Source organism: Mastigoproctus giganteus, chromosome 8, assembly GCF_048544385.1.
Source record: "Mastigoproctus giganteus isolate SK-2022 chromosome 8, ASM4854438v1, whole genome shotgun sequence".
Lineage (NCBI taxonomy): Eukaryota > Metazoa > Arthropoda > Arachnida > Uropygi > Thelyphonidae > Mastigoproctus > Mastigoproctus giganteus.
The window spans coordinates 190,981,569-191,003,197 of NC_143582.1; the positions used below are offsets into that span (position 1 = coordinate 190,981,569).

Here is a 21,629-nt window from a genome sequence, read left to right on the forward strand (position 1 = left end):
TTATTCAACCATCTACGGAGATTTACAGCATGTGTTGCAGCAAATATGAGGTGTCCAGGGTTTGTCTTCATTCCCTACCTTACAGCCAAAATAATGATAGTAAGCTGACTTCACAAGTGGAGTCAATTGTCGTTTCTGAGTGGAAAATGTCACATGACCACACACATAAAGATTGTCAACACTGTTAACACATTTATGTGGCATCCTGGCTTTTTATGTAATTTTTGTCCATAAACCTAGGAAAAAAAAAAAAAAAAAAAGAAATGAACATCACTCATAACATCACTTGCAAGGTAAATGATACACAGAGATACAAAAAAAAAAAAAAAAAAAACATGGCGTATCAGTTCCTGTTTCAGTGTTACCAACCTATCTATTCTCTAGACTCCAAAATTCCCTAGTATTCACCAATATTCCCCTAAATCATAAGAGAGGCTATATCGTGGAACCAAGAGCTAACTAAGAGTTAAAACTCAGTTTTAAATGTTATATTCATTTTTCTCTTGCTGAAATTAAGAAGAACTGACTATTTTCAAGCCAGAATCATTTTTGGCATTGACCAGTGATATATTTATTACAACTTATGTGGTTACAACAAAGTTTGTTGTAACCACAACTGAATCTGCAATTCATGTTTTCTCTCTGCCTTCCCATGCCTTACATGAGTATTTGATACTGCCTTAGTATCAACAATACCATTTACCAAATTAACAAAAAAAAAATTAATTAATAAAATAAGGACTTTCTTTTAACAAACTATGATTTTGGCAGTTCCTTGACCTTGGTGCCCAGATTTTCACCCTGCCCTAATTCTTTTTACAATTTTCGATCATTTATTGTTCTAAATTTGTGATGGTGTTGTGGTTTTCATCATTTCAGTCATGTAGATGTATTTATTTTTAAATGTAACCATTGAAGTACTGTACAAGTAGTTCTACAATTACATTAATATTTAAATTCTTGCATTAGCTCAGAGGACAAGTTGACTCCTTGGGTAAAGAGGTAAGCTTGACCAATATTATTTCTGCAAGAAACTGGGATGTGGATAAAGGTCTCTTTGTTTGCATTGAGCGTAGCATGTATCCACAGCTGTCTCCAGAAGGATATAACAATGCCAAAGATGATCCTTGTTGCATACTAAACTGCAAAGGGTGTGTGAGAGAGATGAAGTGAAAATTTAGCATTTTGATGGATGAGGTACCTAAGGAAAGAATTGCTTTCCTTAGGTACCTCATCATTGTGTACCTAAGGAAAAATGCTGATGCTTTTTGATAGAATTAAATAGGGAACCATCAGGTTCTCTGGTATCCACAGCAATACTGATACCTATTATGTTCTTGGTGATCCATTCCTGTAGCCATCAATCTGGCTACAGGAATAGATCACCAAGGGCTGAAGTACACATGAAATGTAATTCTAAGTGATTCATCTGTTAGGAGATTATCATTCTGGCCACATGCATTTGTTAATATATATTAACTGGATTTTAATATTTCAAGAGTTACTTTAAAGTTTAAATTTCAACATCAGCTCAGAAGGTAAGCTTTAACCATGGAAGAACTGCCTGAAGCAATTGTACATGGATAACGCTTACCTCTTACCTGTAGCACTATATTTCAATAACAGTCAGCAGTACCAGTGAAATAGCACACACTCTGAATAGACCAAGGTTCACGACCTTGACTGCTAAATAGAGTCGATCTGCCAGCCCACATGGACCAGCATAGCAGATTATAGTCCATTTCCCTCAACATGATTTGCTGAAGAGACCTCCATCCTATGGATTGACAATGGCTGCAGATTTATTTATTATAAGCAGATTAGAAACAAGTTGCATAACGTGATGAGTTCTATGCATTGTTCTGTTGTTTTTTTTTTACCATACTCTGCATATTAAGAGTTCTTATGGCTAAATGCTCACCTGTTTGCCAGAAGTAAGGATAAATATTCTGCTTGTAGCAACCTGTCTAACCTGTCACCCTCATTACCCATGTGAGTTACCACAAAATCCACAAATCTACCAGAAATATTTAGAGTTGCAGAAATTGCTGGGGCCAATTCTCCTACATAAAACAAATTACATTAGCTTTATTATCCTCAAAAAAATAGAAATCTGCAAAGAATGTAAGATAACAATCAACTCTAGTAACTATTTAAAAAAAAAAAAAAAGGAAAAATACATAATATAAATATTTGTTATTAAAACAAATTTAGCTTCATAGGAAAATAGTTCACATAAAGAATAATTTAGTCTATCTAATTTAATTTATTATTGACACAATGCATAATCAATGTCTGGGTAAAAATATTCTAATAAAGACTAGATTTAGTTTATATTATATTTCTTTTCAGAGAGATAAAGGAGTGTATTTTTTCTAAATGTTTATAAATGAGTGAAAATGCAGAAAGATATTATAATACTGATTAACATTGATTAAAAAAGTCATAAAAAGTGAAATTTGCAGATAAGTTCAAATTTCTTAGGCAGGAGTTCCCACTTTAAGAAATGACAAAACATCTTCAGTATATCTGCAAGGAAAAAAAAAAAAAAAAAAAAAAGCAGAGATTAATAAACCAACATCAAAACAAATTCCAAATTTGTTTTGATGTTGGTTTATTATTCCCTTTTGAAACTCCGTGATAGCTTTACTACTTCTCATAACTGCTAATTTATCACTTTGCTTTGCATGCCCAAATGCAAATTACCACTACTCTAGCATATGAAGCTGTTTGGCTTTTTATACTGCAAGCTATGCGGCACAGCCCATTATGGATGGGGTGGTCGCAATTCGGCAAGCGCTGTGTATATATATTTAGACTGGTTTTGAAAAAAATAGGTGGAATTAGTGGTGCCAAATCAAAAGAACGGAATTCACTGAAATATCTGTAGAAAAGACAAGGAGCAGAAACTTTTTTTTCTCTCCTTCCTCAATGTAATACTATTTTCTATATTTCCTATATATGCATCATTGGATTCAATTTCATCAGCTTCTGAACCTTAATTTCAGAGAATTTTGGCTTTTACATCCAAAATCAGAAAATGGGTATTAGTCCAGATGCCACTTGCTCTGACTTGTAAAATTATTTTTGTGCTGACATCTAATATAAACTGTGTCTATATTAAATGGCAGCACAAAATATCTACAATTACCTGAAAATAGAAATAACAGATGGAAGTACTTACTGGACAATTAAGACAATTTGATCCAGCCGACCGGACTAGCCGAGTGGGTAAAGTGCCTGCATGACAACCCAAGGGTCACGGGTTCGAATCCCACCTCGGGCTTGGATCAGAGTAGAAAATGCAAAAACTTTGGGAGGTGCATTATGGCCACAGAAGCTGATGCACTAACAACTAACAAAAAAAAAAAAAAAAAAAAAAACAATTCGATCCATATATAAACAGACTTGTTATTTAAAATGTACGTGAAACAATCTTGCAAAATGTATATATACCCAGAAATATATGTATGTGGCTGTTAGAGGACCTATATGTGTAGAGTAAAAGGAGAAAAATAATTATGATGCTTTACATTAACTTACTTATCTTCAGTGCTTTTTTTTGGGATGGCACACAACGGTACGGTGTACCGGCACCTTTATCAACAGTGACTTGTGACATTTGGATGCAGTACACTTAAAATTTGTAATATTCCGTAAAGTTTTACATGTTTACCTACTATTCAAATAAGCTTAAAGTTATTTATCTAAATTTGCATTTTTCACTGTCTACTGTTAAGATATTTTCTATATAAAACTTTATAACCATTTTTAGAATTCTAAATTACTCAGTCAGACTTCTGTTTAACAAACTCCTTTTATAGAAATTTTTTTTTTTGAATTCCCCTTAGAAATTACATTTTAAATAGTTTCCGTTGAGTGAAGAAAATTTTCGTATAACGAACAGATTAGGAGAGACTTAACTGGGTACGCACTGTTCGTGCTTCTGGTCTTCAGGCAATTTAGGAAATTAGTGCTGCTGCTAAGCAAGAATTGAGAGAGCTAAAGGGATTACCATTCTACAACTTAGGAGTACCTGGTAAAACCTATCCAACCACCTGTCCCACATAAGTCATGCTGGTCAATAGTGAGCAGATCAAGGGGTATTCCCAATGGGCTCTGGCCCAACTTCTACTGCAATGGTGTCCAGCCTTTTCCTGTACAGGGGCCATATTCAAAGTTAGATTTCTTTCGGGGGCCACACTGAGAAAAATTAGTGCGTTACATTTTCCATATCTTGTTATACGTAGAAAAGTTTCTGTTTTCATGTTACGGTTTTTTATTTTCAGGCTATATATAAAAAATGCAAATTCCCAATACTTTTATGTATAAAAAAATTTGTCACTAATATATTTTTTAGATTTTATTAAAATTATAAAAATATGACTATGTTTTTCAAAAAAATACTTTACTTTTGCCTTTAAATGCTCACTTTAGAAAATTTACAACCTGAAAGAATCACTGCTTAAGATGAATAAATTGAATTAAGGTGAATAAATAAAAATAATGATACACCTAAAATTGAAAATATTTGAAAATTTTATTAAGTACAATACACAATTACTAAACACAACATTTAATGAGAAGATTTTTTTGATAATTAGCAAAATTTAAAATGCTGTTTTAATTCACTTTCCGTGCTGGCTGTAGGTTGGACACTGCTGTCAATCAACTGTAAGCTCCCCATTAAAGAATTAGGAGAGAGTGATTTTCTTTTACCCCGACAAATAATCATCTGTCTTTTCGCGGAAGAGCATTATCCACATTTTTCCGTAAATTTTCCTCTCTCTGTTTACATGGTCACAGTAGCTCAATATCCGAATGACATAAACATTTTCCAGATAGTATGCATGGATCGTTCTATTATATCTCATATTGTGAATACCTCCACGAGTTGCCTAGGTATTGCACTACTTCAAATAAGTAACGCTTCTCTGGTAGAGAAGACTACTATTACTTATTCTCAGATGGGCACCGCCACCCAGATGGCACCGTTTCGAAGCTGGTTGGCTTCATCATCGTGGGTGGGCAGGTACCCTGTTGCAATAGTGAAAACCAAGTTATGAAGTATAACTCCACAGTATTAAACCATGCACACCGTCAAGCATCTCTCATATTGTGGAGTTATACTTCATAACTGGGTTGTCACTATTGCAACAGGGTACTTGCCCACCCACCAATGATGAGGACAACCAGCTTCAAAATGGTGCTGTCTGGGTGGTGGTGCCCATCTGAGAATAAGTAACGGTAGTCTTCTCTACCAGAGAAACATTACTTATTCGAAGTGGTGCAACACCTAGGCAACTCGTGAAGATATTCACAATATGAGATATAATAGAATGATGCATACATAATATCTGGGTAGTAGAAATGGAGATGCATTACCCATGCTTAAACAGTCTTTTCAGTGACAATATCAATGACGAGAGAAGGAAAATGAGGAGGTATATATTCAACTTCTAAACATGAAATGTTGGCATTTGGTGAGAATGAAGTTAGAAAATTGTTAATTAGGCTTCAAGTTAAATGAAAGATATAATTCGTAGATTATGAGAATACCTAATCAAAAAGACAGTTTCAGAAAAATTGAAGAGCATTTGATGAACATTCTGAGTACAATACCAATTTCATCAAGTGAATGTGAATGAGGATTTTCACAAATGAATCTGATCTCAGCCCAACCACAGCTTCATTGATGACAAAAACAATTTCTTTACTACTATTTTTTAAAACTGCAGATCCACCGGTGAAACACTTCGATCCAGCAAATATGTTGATTCATGGCTGCTGCAGAAACATCATTCAGTAACAAACACAAACAGATGAAAAGAAGTTGGCATAGTGTGTTGGATGAAAACTCAATAAAAATTTGGAATATTCTATAAAAACTTCATTATGAAATTTTTTTTAATAATTTTTACTTATTTTTTGCACATTTTACTTATTTTTTTATATTGTTGTTATTTAGTTTTTAGGAGCATTAGCAACTAAGGCCATATTGCTCCGGGGATATGCAGTGGTCATTCCCTGACCTTTCCGCATGTATTTGGTGATCACGGGCTTGAACCCCGGTCTAATCAAGAAGCGTGTGCTACGCACTGCTGCTCTTGCCCACCTGGCTACGGAGGCTCTAATTTTTTTTTTTTTTTTTTTTTTTATATACTTGAATGATAAATTTATGCTTAATAAACTCTGTGTTAATATACTTAATTTGTTATTCTTATTCCAAAAACATTACTACTAAAGTAACAATATCAGGAAATATTTTTTTAGAGTACTGTACTTTTCATGTCCTTTTAATTTTAAATTTTTCCTGATAGCAATGAATGAGTACTGGCACCTATTTTTTTTTACGAAAAAAAAAAAAAAAAAAAAAAGAACTGCTTATCTTCAAATTTTCTCAAGTCAGTTTGGATTCAATATATGATTTATCATACATATGTGTATATACATACATTAAAAATTTTAATACATATTCATACATTTTATATACAATATGTATATAAAATGTATACATACATAAGCTGAAGCAATTAGAAATAGATGGTGCTCTAACACTGAGCCCATACCTGGCCACTGCCACAGAATAGCCCGACTCTTATGTGGCAATAAACAGGATTGCAGCAGCAACTGGAAGGTGTCAGGCACAAGCTCACCATCTGGGGTTGGCGCCTCCGTAGCCAGGTGGGAAGGAGCAGCAGTGCTTAGCACACGCTTCTTGATTAGACCGGGGTTCGAGCCCGTCACCACCAAATACGGAGGATGCGGAAAGGTCAGGGAATGACCACCGCATATCCAGCAGCAATATGGCCTTAGTTGCTAATGCTCCTAAAAACCAAACAACAACAACAACCATCTGGGGCTGCTACTGGTGTAGATCTTGGTGACAGTAGATAATATTTAAGTGAGAAACTTGAGGACTAAGGAGACTGCACAATTACCCCCAGGTAATTGTGCAGTCAAATATGAAGTTTGCTGAGCAGTGCAGACAGGCTGCCAGGGCAGGTCATGGAGTCTTGTCAATGATATATAGGAATTTTGCTAGCAGGGACAGGGAGGTGATTATCCCGTTATACAAGCCAATGGTCAGGCCACACCTAGAGTACTGTGTACAGGTCTGGAGGCCTCATTTTAGAAAGGATGTTGAGTTGCTAGAATGAGTACAAAGAAGGGCAACAAGATTGGTGAGGGGGGGAACAAAGGGGTGCTCTTACCAAGAAAGGCTTAAGTTCTGCAAATTGCAGTGCCTGGAGAGAGTAGGCACCTGTGAGGTGATCTGACTGAGGTGTATAAAGCCTTGAATGGGTTGAGCAAGCTGAATGCTGATGGGATTCTTCCTCTTGCTCAGATTAAGAACCTGAGGGGGCACAGATTCAAATTGAGAAAAGACAGTTGTAGAATAGATGTGCAGAAATTTTTCTTTAGCCAGCAGGTAGTTGATTGGTGGAACAGACTTCCATCTTTTGTTGTGGAAGTTGATAGCTTAAATAAATTTAAGGCTGAGCTGGACAGGCATTTGGAATGAATGGAGAGGTGAAATGGGAGGGTTTTTTTGGCTGATGCTGCATAAGCTTGCTTTCTTGCATCATATGCCTCTACTAATGCTAATACTAAAGGGGGGATCAGGTTAATATTCCCAAACTCAGACTGATATCATTCCTTCTGGACCAAGTACAGTAATGAAAATAAACTCAGAAAAGCCAATGGAAGTCCTTGGGAGAGATGTGTTTTCTTTGTATGGGAACTTGAAGAAGTTGTTGATAAATATTAAGTATGAAGAATACGGTTGGTTAATCTGTGCTAACTTTAAAGTGATAGGCATGTTACATGGACAGCAATTTGCCTACACAAAACTGCCTTGCTTTTTGAGTGAGTGGGACAGTCAAGCATAAAAAGCATTGGAATATAAAGGTCTGGCCAAAGAGGGGCAGTTTGTTGCTTAGATTAAAGAACATAGTTCACATACCACTGGTAGACCCCAAAATTGTCCTCCTTCCACCCTTGCACATGAAGGGTTTGATGAAACAGCTTGTGAAAGCTTTACCTCGGGAAGGAGCCTGCTTCAACTACCTTTGTACTAAAATCTCATTGATCACCCAGAGAAGCTAAAACAAGGTATTTTTGTTGGCCCCCAGTATTATTCAGTTGTTGTTGGCCCCCAGTATGAAATGGGAGGGTTTTTTTGGCTGATGCTGCATAAGCTTGCTTTCTTGCATCATATGCCTCTACTAATGCTAATACTAAAGGGGGGATCAGGTTAATATTCCCAAACTCAGACTGATATCATTCCTTCTGGACCAAGTACAGTAATGAAAATAAACTCAGAAAAGCCAATGGAAGTCCTTGGGAGAGATGTGTTTTCTTTGTATGGGAACTTGAAGAAGTTGTTGATAAATATTAAGTATGAAGAATACGGTTGGTTAATCTGTGCTAACTTTAAAGTGATAGGCATGTTACATGGACAGCAATTTGCCTACACAAAACTGCCTTGCTTTTTGAGTGAGTGGGACAGTCAAGCATAAAAAGCATTGGAATATAAAGGTCTGGCCAAAGAGGGGCAGTTTGTTGCTTAGATTAAAGAACATAGTTCACATACCACTGGTAGACCCCAAAATTGTCCTCCTTCCACCCTTGCACATGAAGGGTTTGATGAAACAGCTTGTGAAAGCTTTACCTCGGGAAGGAGCCTGCTTCAACTACCTTTGTACTAAAATCTCATTGATCACCCAGAGAAGCTAAAACAAGGTATTTTTGTTGGCCCCCAGTATTATTCAGCAAACAGTATTATTTGTTGTAGCTAAACCGAAACTTTTCTTCCAAAGGAGTTTCAATACTTCCAAAAGTTCATAAATTGATGAGGGTCTGCGATTTTGAGGGCACTATGAATAAAAGAGAAAAATAGACATGGATTAGCTTTCGGTCTGTTGTTGAGGACGTCATAAAAAACAACAAGGATCCAAACTACAAGAATATAGCTGAAAATACGTTGGCAAACTTCAAGAAGCTGGGCTGCAACATGAGTGTCAGTGTACAATTTTTACACTCCCACATCGACTATTTCCCGGAAAATCTAGGAAATGTTAGTGAAGAACAGGGTGAGAGGTTTTACCAAGACGTTAAAAGACATGGTGACGAGATGCTGAAGAGGGATAAAGTAGAAAGATCTGCAAGAAAATCAAAAAAATGAAAATTTGACCCATCACAGATCAGTTTTTAAAATGAGAGGTGAGTGTTTAGTGGACTTTTTACCACATTGTGCTTTTTTAGTGTTTTCAACACATACTTAAATATAAAAGTCTGGCAAAAATAGCATTTTGTTATAATTTCAGTGCACAAATTCTGCCAAAATTAATAAAAATTTGTGAAAAATCAAAATTTCGTTCATGTTTGAAGAAACCTAACGTGATGGAAACAAATGGAAGGCATTTTTGAAATCAGCATTAGAAAATGCTTCAGAAACACCCTTTTCTGAGAAAACATCAGTGAATTTTTTAAAATGCAGAGTAGTGTAATTCACCAAACTTTCCAATCAAACCCTTATTGTATAGATAATTATTGTATAATTAATTTCATGGTTCCCATCATCCAATAGTTTATTACTAACTGTTCTCAAGATTCTACAATTCCTACAGTTTTTCTTATAACTAATAAGCTTCCTTGAGACCATTTTTCAGTTCCTCTAATAGGTATAGTACTTTACTCAATTTTTTTTTTATCAAGTCATCTCAGAAACAGTTATTAATTTATTCTTGAATTCACACCAAAAATTCTGTTCTTGCTTACTTAAATTTATTTGTCAGTTATTTCTTGGTTTAATATTTTCTTTCCTTTGCCTCTCATTCTTACAATATTATGAACAATTTCAATAAAAATTACTGAATTTTTACTAACAGCTAATAACACCTTGAATCTTCTTAAGTCAGTATTTACAATTTTTACTAAACAAGTCAGAAGGTTGCTTCACTCCCCTCTGACTTGTGTCACACAAATCTGAATTATACATGTTTATATTTTAATTTTTTAGTGGGGGGAAACCCCCACACCCCTTCTAATAATCTATAATATAAAAATTATATTATAGATTTTATTATCTAAAAACAAACTAATAACAAAACCATTATTTATATATTTGATTATAAACAACATTTTTTTTTATTGTTTTTTGATTTGTTTTCCGTTAATACAAAGATTTTTAGCTGCCTTCACTGTACGACATACAACTGCGAAAAATATGGTGTTGTTAAGTCAACACCAACCTTAGATAAGGTTTGACCTTGACTTTTGTTTATTTTCTTACTAAAAGCCAATTTCACAGGAAACTGTATTCACTGAAATATGAAGTTATATTCCCCTTTGTTTGAATACATATGAATCCATGAAATATATGCTTTCGATCCAGCTCTGACACCTGTGACATGTTCACAAACCAAACATTTCTTCCTTATTTCCACTACAAATTCCATTAGGGTGCCTCCGTAGCCAGGTGGGAAGGAGCAGTAGTGCATAGCACATGCTTCTTGATTAGACCGGGGTTCGAGACCATCACCACCAAATACAGAGGATGCGGAAAGGTCAGGGAATGACCACTGCCTATTCCTGGAGCAATATGACCTTAGTTGCTAATGCTCCTAAAAACCAAATAACAAACAACAACAAACAAACAAATTCCATTTTTTATGTCTAAGTTTCTTAAAACCATAACAATTGCATTTACCTTTAAAAGTAGTTTATGCAGAGGTAAACCTGAAGGCTCTAGAGAATAAAGTGTTTTGGGTGTTATAGAGTTGTATTGTTCAGCATTACACCTATCTGGAATTATTTGGTTTGATGAATAAACTATTTGCAGTTCTCCTGGAATCTTAATTTTGGATAAAATTTTTTTTCATTCAGCAAACAGTATTATTTGTTGTAGCTAAACCGAAACTTTTCTTCCAAAGGAGTTTTGATACTTCCAAAAATGTCATGTATTACATTTCCTGAACTTTGAATATTTTCAGGAATCTCTATTTGATCATTTTCATCTTTTACCACTTTTTTTTATCTTTTCCTATCTTTCCTTTCTTAATTGTGAAGCCTTTATCTTATTATAATCGCTTTGTTTTCTTCAGTAACAGGATTTTTAAGTGTTGCTTCATACTATTCAATATCTTTTCATTTTTTCTCAGCCTTATACTACTTTTCTTTTTTTTTCAGCCTTTCTTATAGTAACTTTCTCTTTTCTATTACTGCTATTATTAACAACATTGCTAACAACTGAAGAAACTTTTGAAAAAAATTGAATCGTTGCCTTGACATGTAGAATTCTAAAATTATACCGCACAATTAACAACAACTGAACTGTCAACATTGTGTGATATCATAACGCTATCAAGTAATGAGTCATTGCTGTGGTATATGCAGCTTAACTTAAGAGTGATGTGCCTTAGGCATGGTCTTTGAGACAGACCTCCCAATCACTTTGTTGTAGTATGACACAATAGTAGTTATTCCCACCTTGCAGAAAGCAAAAAGTGTGCATGTGAAAAAGCACTATTTTCCAAAATATCCTTTTATATATAGATATTGTTTACAGAAGCCACAGTTTTCTTTATCTTTCTACCTTCAAAAATAGTTTTCAAAAAAATATTTTAGCACAATTGTCTTAGAACAATAATACAAACTTTAAAGATGATAACTAATGGTTACTCCACATGGTGCACCAATTCTCATTTCTATATTACTATGACTTTAATCTTAGTATTTTATTATACAAAACACTGAAGAAAGAAATTCAAGCATTGACATATAATTACATACAATGACTTTACTTACCATGTGGTGAGGGAAGAAGATAATGTTTTGATTTAACAAAAGGATATTTTGATAACAAAAGGTTTCTGAAAATAAAAAACAATTATAATGTCCAATTATAATGTCCATGCAAAACAAAGTATTATTATTTCATAGACATGAACAAACATTTCTCTGCAGCCAAGTTCGTCTATTTACTATTTTAAATATCTGTACAAAATTCTATGCCTAATTTACAGCATTCTCTACTGTTATACCTACCCCCATGTGTGATCCCTTGTGGATGGTCCAAAATCAGAATGCATATTAAGCTTCTCTCCTAACCACATAGCAATATCATTGTTTCCAAGAAAGGGTTTCGAAGCATCACTTTCAAGGAGGGCAATAACATCGGCACCTTTATGAATATAAAAAAAAAAAATTTAACTGTTAACTATTGAATATTCATAAACAAATCATCAAATAACATTTGCAATCAATATCCTGTCATATCATAATTCTGAGTGACATTTCCAGGAGAGAATAAGATATTTATTCACAGAACAAAACTGTTCCTATAGCAAAATTATGGTGGTCATTTTGGCTCCTATATTTTCTTAGAAATTTTGCACTGTAATCCATAATATTCATAACCAGCAATTATTCAGAATGCTTTAAGAAATTTTTCCACAGAATCTCTAATAAAACCCCCCTGCACCTATGGGGTCCAGTTTTACCCACTGAACAGGGATTGTGTTCAATATTTTAAATATCAGGGTCAGAGCAGGGTAAAAATGACCCCATAAATGCAGGTATGCATACTTTTATATAATTTCCTGCAACTGCTAGCAGGTTAATCCACAGTAAATTATAAAGCAGACCTTTGCAATTGCTTCATAATCTCAAAATTCATAAATTTTAAGAATTATTCCCATATTGAGAATGCTGGCATAGTGTTCAAGTAAAATTAAAATACAAACCAAACTGAATAAAACTAAGTTTTTTTGAATGTTATTATTAAAAGTGTAATACAGAGAAGGATTTGACTGCTATGAACTAGCTACATGGCTGACTAAAACCTGAAACTTAAAATTAGCTTAAGAGGTAGTGCTTGTAATAGTCTGCAAAAATTCCCATTATACATTACAACCACTCAGTAACCTCTTTGAGCAAAACTCAGGTGTCTCTTTACCAATTTCTTATAAATGTGGCAAAAGAGTCAACCCAATAAAGAGAGTCAGAGAGGAGAGGTACTCATTTATAAGAGCCAGAGTCAGAGAAAGAAGTACAACTGTATGTTGTGCTGTTATCAAAGAATGCAACATAACAAATAAATAAATAATACAGGACATTAATGAATATAATCTATCCTGTATTAAAAAGTGACTGTCTACTGTAAAAATATTCATTGATTAAGTTGATCACAGGATTTACATTTATGATTATTCCTTGAAATGCATGCAATAAAACTTGGCTTCACTGACTCCATGGAAGTAAGGCCTGTCTGCTAAACTCAAATATATACAGCTGCTGAAGCTGCCAGAGAATTATGAAAAAGTGCTATAATATGAAATAAAAAAGCATTACATGTTGTAATACTGTATTTTACTGCCCTTATTGTATAAAGTAGAAAGGCTCGAAATTTTTTTTGTCATATACTGACATTGAAAATTCTGAATAAAGCTTATTCAAAGCTCTCAACTATCCTTGCTGGAGGTTCAGATGACTCCCTACCAATAACTATAGACTGGGCCAGCGCTAAGCAGTAAGCAAGGAAGGCACTGCTGAAAGGCACGCAAGAATAGGGGCCCTGTGTTGAGCCTTTATTCTTGTGAATCTTGTGATAGGGAAGGAAGGGAAGGGGTGCTAATTTGGATTTGCCTACTGGTGCCACATTAGGCAGCACCAATATTGCGTAAGTAGAATATCAAAGACTGTTGGTGGAAATGGATTAAGACTGGAACTGAGACTGTTATTTTTTGAAAGAACAAGGAAAGTTTTGGAGGTTGCTGACAGACAGGAAAATCCTGTCTTCCTGCTCTGCTCTATTGTGAAAATGTTTTAACTGATAGTAAATACCATCAGGCTGAGGCAGTTACATCACTGGGTCCCATGTGGAAAAAGCCTGGTTCAGTGGACACTGTTATTTCTAAAAGTCCTTTAAATTAAGGTCTGTTAAAGCAAGAGTTTACTGTACATGTCATGTTAAAATACCTGTCATTATTTTCTACTACATCATGATGAAAAACAAATTTCTGTTTACACTTCCGAACAGCCACATGGCAAGATGAGTAAAATTTGATTGTTATGGCAACTGCATGTGGTATTCAGATAACAGACCACACATTTTCCATTATATAGTGCAGATTCAAAGATGACATATACTCTTGAACAAGTATACTACTGGCCATAGTGAATTGGTTAAAAAAGGATTACTTGATCATTTAAAACTTCTATCTGGTTACAAACAGATCTTAGTAGTGTTCAACCTATTGGCAGGCAGGTGAACATTCACAGCATTAGCATTAGTAGAGGCATTTGATGCAAGAAAGCAAGCTTATGCAGCATCAGCCAAAAAAAAAAAAATAAAATAAATAAAATAAAATAAAATAAAAATAAATAAATAAAAAATAACCACTTCCACTTCACCCCACTGTTCGTTCGAAATACCTGTCCAGCTGAGCTTTAAACTTATTTAGGCTATCAACTTCCACGACAAGGGATGGAAGTCTGTTCCACCAACCAACCACCCGCTGGCTAAAGGCAAATTTCCTCACGTCTATCCTACATCTGTCTTTCCTCAATTTGAATTTATGCCCTCTCAGGTGATTTTTCTGAGCATGAGGAAGAATCCCATCAGCATTGAGCATGCTCAAACCATTCAAGGCTTTATACACCTCAATCAGATCACCTCGTTGGTGCCTAGTCTCCAGACACTGTAATTTGCAAAACTTAAGCCTTTCTTCGTAAGAGCACCCCTTTATTCCATTCACCAATCTTGTTGCCCTTCTCTGTACTCGTTCCAGCATCCCTACATCCTTCTTGAAATGAGGCCTCCAGACCTGTATACAGTACTCTAGGTGTGGCCTGACCATTGCCTTATACAAGGGAATAATCACCTCCTTATCCCCGCTAGAAAAATTCCTATATATCATCGACAATACACCATGAGCTACTCTTGCAGCCCATCTGCACTGCTCAGAAAACTTCATATCTGCCTGCACAACCACCCCCAGGTCCCTTTCATTCTCTACCACTGTCAGTGTAGTACCACAGAGTTGATACGTTGCCCTGGGGTTGCTGTTTCCCATATGTAGTACTTTACATTTGTCAATGTTAAACTTCATTTGCCACCTCTCAGCCCATCTGCTCAATCTTTCCAGATCCTGTTGCAGTAGCATAGTGTCAGTAGTGTCCTTGACAACCCTGCCAATCTTCGTATCGTCTGCAAACTTGGACATTAAGCTTGATATACCACCATCAATATCATTTATAAATACAGAAAACAATAATGGACCCAATACTGAACCCTGAGGGACTCCACTAATAACATTAGTCCACGATGAGCAGTGTCCACTGATTACCACTCTCTGTCTTCTCCCCCTCAACCACCCCTTTATCCATAGCAGCAATTTGCCTCCAATGCCACACTGCTCCAATTTGTGCAGCAGTCTTCAAAGTGCAACAGTATCAAAAGCCTTTCTAAGATCCAAGTATATAATATCAAAGTTATTCCCTGCATTCAGTTCTTTTGTGACTGCATCATAGTATCCAATCAAGCTGTGTCTGAGCTATAACTGAAGTCTTGTCTAGATGATCCTGCAGTGCTTCTTTAACCAGTGCCTCCATTAATTTTCCGGGAACAGAAGTTAAACTAACAGGTCTATAATTACTTGTGTCGCCTTTTGATCCTCCTTTGTGAATTGGGGTCACATTTGCACATCTCCAGTCCATGGGTACTTCCCCTGAGTCCAAGGATGCTCTCATAATTATGGCTAAGGGTTTGCTTACTTCCTTTGCTGCCTCCTTTAATATAACTGGATAGATCCCATCCACCCCAGGTGCCTTTCTTGTATTTATCTTCAACAATTTCTCCTCCACTTTACTCTCAGTTATTACAAGATTCTCTAGCTTATTGCCAGAGTTGAATACACCTCTGGGATTCCCCTTCCAGAATAAATCCTCATGTTTGAATGTAGATGCAAAATATTCATTTAGTTTGTTAGCTACCTGAGCAGGATCATCAGCAGTTGACCCATCGATATCAAGTGAACCAATCTGATTCATCCCCTTCCTTCTAGAGTTTACATAAGTAAAGAACTCTTTGCTGTTTTTCTTTGCATCCCTTGCCAAAGATTTCTCGTAATCTGTCTTCGCCTGCCTAACCTCCTTTGTAACTTGGTTACAGATCAACTTGTATCTATCATAGGCTTCTGTGTCACGTGTTAATTTGTATGTATCCCATGCATTTTTCTTCTCTGCCATATGTCTCATCAGTTCATCTAACATCCACTTAGGCCTAAACCTTGAACAATATTTCTTAGTTGGTATGTAAAGCCTAGTAGCTTTCAAGATAAGTTCTTTGAATGCTTCCCATTTTGAATTTGCTGTTGGTAACATCATCAGTTGGTCCCACTGTATAGAATTTAAATACTGTCTCAGTCTATCATAGTCACCTTTACGAAAGCAATAACCCTTCCCTTTACCCCTAATGGTAGTTACCTCTTTGAGTAAATCCCAATTCAGCAAACTGTGATCACTGCCACCTAGTGGTTCATTTACCTGCAGATTCTTAATGCATAAAGAATCATTACTGATAATCAAATCAAGAGTATTACTCCCTCTAGTTGCCTCCCAAACATGCTGATGTAGAAAACAATCATCCAATAAATCCACAACAGCCCCCAAATTCCAGTCAATATCTGGGAAATTAAAATCCCACATTATAAGACTCTCTGATTTACTGGCCCCCTCTATTTCCCTGTACAATTTGTTATTATACTCATCAGAGTCATTAGGCCTATAGCACACTCCTACTCTCAATTTTGATCTCCCAATGCTTATGTCACACCAAACTGACTCGACACTGCACTGTCCAGCAATGTCGACTGGCTTCACTTCCTTGGATTTTATGTATTTCTTAACTAATAGCATAACCCCTCCTCCCTTCCTATCCTGTCTATTCTTTCTGTAGACATTGTACTCCCCAAATTCCAGTTCTGCATTCCTTATATCTGTGTGACACCACGTCTCTGAAATTCCCACAATATCTGCCTTTGACGTTTTGAGCAATACCTCAAATTCATCAAATTTATTTACTCAACTCCTAGCATTGGTGTACACACAAGTATACATGCACCTGTTCTTAGTGATCACCATAGATGTATGGTGATCACTATGATCCTAATCAACAAAGAGTTCAGTTTTAAATTTAAAAAGTTTTGAATTTTGACATCTCTATTTAAGAGAAACTTATTCTAAAAGATGCCGAATTATAGTTGGGTGGACACTGTGGTTCAACAGTATGAAAGAGGTTAAAATTCACCACCCCCCTCCCAGAGGCTAGAACTAAGCTAGTCATTGGGAGGGGGAGAATTATGTTACTTATAACTGCAATTACCACTTTTACTAATGCACCCTGAAAATTTTTGATAAAATAGAATATCTATTACCTGTCTCATCAAGAAGCTTGGCTGATCTTTCAAAACTAGGCCAACCTTCATTATCGTAACCAAAATGATAGGTCCATATTAAAGCAGTAAATTTTTGATCTTCACTCTAAAATAGAAAAAAAATTCACATGTCAAATTCACACATCTATAAGGATTGAAAGACCATTTCAAACCAAATGTAAATGAGCATGACATGGAAATTATCAGTTAAATTTTTAGAATTTTCAATTTAAAAGGGGGGAAAAAATCAATCTCAAAACACTTCTGCAACATTTTAATAATATTAACAGATTATTGTTATTTTATGTTATTTAATTTTACAGGATTTAATGCAGAATGTTCTATAGGATTTAATGCATAATGAAATAAATATATCAATATCATACAGAATGGGGAAATTCAAGCTGGTCCCCCTCTTAGTTACTGAAACTCATGAATGTTTTAAAAGAGAACATAGTACTATCTATGAGAAATTAGCATAAATTCTTCCACAAACATACTCACGTAGTCATTACAGGCCAAAGTGAGCTGACATGCTTTTGTTTTCTTTGAATAACCATATGCTTTGTTCATATTGCTTTTTTTTACAAATACTGAAAATATTTTGTGATCTGCAAAAGGATTGTGGCCCTCAGTTTGCATACTGCTCATAGTTCTAGGTATATCAGTGAGTTGTTCATTTATTTCTGTTGACTGTCTGTTTCCTCTGAATATCTAGGATATATTACTTTTATGCCTTGATTAGTATATCAATCAAAATTAAAAATCAGAAAGTAATGAAAACATTTGCTATTACTGTTATTATGCAACTGTTGAAAGAACTGTTGCATTCTACTGACTAAGAGAAAGTAACACTTTAATATATATTTTGCTATCTGTGAATAAGGTTATAGAGTTAAATATATCTTTCTAATGAATTACACACACAAACTATGGTAGCAAATCTTTAATGAAATATGTTTAAAAGTAAAACGCAACTAATGACAAGCTTTGCATTCCGATACCATATTACTAGAACCTGTATCAATATTCGGGTCCCAAACGATCTTTTGTTAAGTGCAAAATTTCCAATTTCCCTTCAGTGTCAGTGGTTCATCATTGTCACAATCATTGCATTATATGATACCTATAATTATTACATAATTAATCTATTGAAAATATGCTTGAAAAAGATAACACAAAAATGATAACTGAAGTACTATATAATTTTTAATAATCTAGTAGAAGTCTGATCAGGGACTAGACCTGAAATAGACTGTCTTAGCCATTTACCATATTTTAAATAAATAGCAGATTAACCTTTTGGCAATGCCATTTATTTGAAAGACTTGCAATATCAGGGCAAATCAATGTGAAGGCAAAGTTTTTTCTGCTTTGAGTGATAATACCATTACATTAACTAGTCAGTTTAAATCCTGCTGGCCACAAAAACACATGAAAGGCCAAGGCAGTCCTGTCTTCATATTACAATAAAATTTAGGTCGTTTCTGAGCTACACCACTCAGAATCGAATATTGAAGTACTAATTAAGTCAACTGATGTATTTATTTGCTTATTCCATGAAGATCCCCAGCAAGCCTTGCACTCCCCAACACTTTTCTTCCCAGGCTGCTACATGTTCCAATAGAAGCAGTGCAAGAATCACTTTCACCTCTACCTACAGATCTAGTTAATCTATTAGTCTATGTATCTCCCTAAGCGGTGCCTCCATAGCCAGGTGGGCAGGAGCAGCAGTGTGTAGCACACGCTTCTTGATTAGACCGGGGTTCAAGCCCGTGACCACCAAATACAGAGGATGCAGAAGGTCAAGAAATGACAACTGCATATCCTCGGAGCAATATGGCCTTAGTTGCTAATGCTCCTAAAAACCAAGTAACAACAACATCCCCCTAAGCTAGCAGTTTTCTGGGTGACCTGACATTGACTCAATAGCACTGCAAATATTCTTCCATTCCTATTTAAGTGTATTCCATCCCTGTAAAAGCAGTCTCTCCTGTCAATAAGAACAGACCATGGGAAAATTTCAGCCCCATGAGCGATGCACAATCTTTCCAGGGGCCAACTGATTGATAAGGCTCTCTAATGTACTCCTCCCTATCATGTCTGGGCAGAATTGCAGACAATTTCAAATTTAATTCTTACTCACAACTGTTTCTCAACATTTCTCTGTAGGTGTTAAGCAAGTTCTCGGACCTCCTATTCTTATATCATTGGTGAAAAGATGTTCACCTTTGGTGCCATTTAAATATGACATTAGACTGCAACATCATCAACTTTTGCCCCTGGTAGACATACACTGGTCCTATTCCATCTATTTGTTCTGCACAATATATTTCCAATTTCCCTGACAACAGAGTCACTGACAATAACTACCATCTATTTGAATATATATACTATTGAACTTCTGTAAACTATAATTTTCAAGAAATACATATGAAGGAAGGTTGTTCCAGAAAATGGCAGTTGAATGAATAAACGAGGAAGATGAAAAGTTGGTTCTGTGTGTTTGAAGTTCAATGGATGTTGGCTGGTGGCAGCACATGTTCGGACTGTTTTGAAAGAGAGAGCAGGAATTATAGAAGTCAATTCAGAAGAACAGTGCCCATGGACGTATCTGTAAAAAAGGCATGTGGCAGAGACAGTACATTCTATGAGACAGAGAGTGGAGAGACTCAGAGATGAGTCATTAATTAACCTAACTGCCCTCTTCTGAATGGAATCTAGAAGCCTGAGAGAGGTTTTGGGGTCACCGCTCCAGATATGGGAACAATATTCCATGGTAAGGTGGATTTGTACAGAGTGAACAGCTGCTTGGAAGAAAAGTAACGCCAAGAGCAAAAGAGAAAACCAAGTTTTTTAGATGCAGAGGAAGCAATATTTGTAATGTGCTTGTGCCAAGAGAAATTAGAAGTCAGGGTAATCCCCAAAAGAGATATATCATCTTGCCTAGAAATTGGAGTTTCACTAAAGATAAGCATAGGAACAGAAGAATCGTTTTTGCAAGATACAAGACAAGACTCAGTTTTAGAAGGGTTGAAATCAACTAAGTTGTCTTTGCCCCACTGGAGAATTACCTGAAGATTGGCATTTAACGAATTGGTAGCAGATTTTCGAGACGTTGAAGCTGATTGAGCAGGGCAAGGTTTCTCAAACTGGAAAGTGGAATGCAATGTGCTATTATCAACAAAACTATGGATAGGATTTTGAGTCAATGGAAGAAGGACATTAATATACAAGAGGAAAAGAGTGGGGGAAAAGAACTGAACCTTGGGGGACACTAGCATTAGTGGAGACGTTAGAAGACAGAGTCATTTACCATTACCCTCAGTGAGTGATCAGAGAGAAAACTGGATAACCAATTACAAAAAACAGTTGGTAAACCATAAGATGGAAGCTTGTTTAGAAGACCTTTATGCCAAACATGATTGAAAGCCTTTGAGATGTCAAGAGCAACTGCTTGTGTTTCACCAAACTTTTCCATTGAATTTGTCCATAAATGGGTAACATAAGCCAGAATATCACCAGTGGATCAACACTGATGGCATCCATACTGGCGATCATTGATCAGATGGAAGGTTTCTAGATAGTTTAAGAGTTGGCGGTTAATTGATTTCTCCATTACTTTAGAAAGAGTAGAAGTAATTGCAATGGGACGATAACTGGATGGGAGGGATTTGTCACCCTTTTTAGGAACTGGCTGGATATGAGCAAATTTCCAAGCAGAAGGAAAAACACCTTTGGAATAAGAAAGTGCAAAAAGGCAGCTAAGAACAGGAATAAGTTCAGGAGCACAAGTTTTGAGAACAAGTGGAGAAACACCATCAGTATCTGGAGCTTTCTTAGCATCAAGATATGTCAAAATCCTTCTAACGGAACACCACAGGTGGTATTGAATGGAGCATGCTGGGAATGGTGGGAGATGTTTTACCAAGATCATTATTATTATTATTAGTCATATGGTGCAAGGAAGCCTGAGGCTTAAACTGCACCAGCCAAAAAAAATTTGAGTACCCTGAGAGAGAGAGAGAGAGAGAGGTAGCAGGGAATCACCAAAAGAGAGAAGAATGGTGATATCCAGCTAAGGACCGTGGGTGTGCCAAGCTCATACTCACCAGATATGAGCCCCTGTGGTTAATTTTAATACATAAGTTGGGAAAAAAATGGGATGCTATCAGGTCAGCTTTATCC

The 21,629-nt window shown here is 35.8% G+C and overlaps 1 protein-coding gene across 1 annotated transcript in view; it reads right to left on the reverse strand.

Annotated features, from left to right (window-relative positions):
* Positions 1-21,629, reverse strand: part of LOC150082106 (PGAP2-interacting protein-like) — a 66,866-nt gene that overhangs the window by 11,964 nt on the left and 33,273 nt on the right. The window contains exons 7-10 of the mRNA XM_090380431.1: positions 17,442-17,547; positions 12,052-12,187; positions 11,812-11,876; positions 1,922-2,063 (exon numbers count right to left, since the gene is read on the reverse strand). Of these exons, the coding sequence (XP_090236557.1) occupies positions 1,922-2,063; positions 11,812-11,876; positions 12,052-12,187; positions 17,442-17,547 (449 nt within the window). The remainder of the gene's footprint in view (positions 1-1,921; positions 2,064-11,811; positions 11,877-12,051; positions 12,188-17,441; positions 17,548-21,629) is intronic.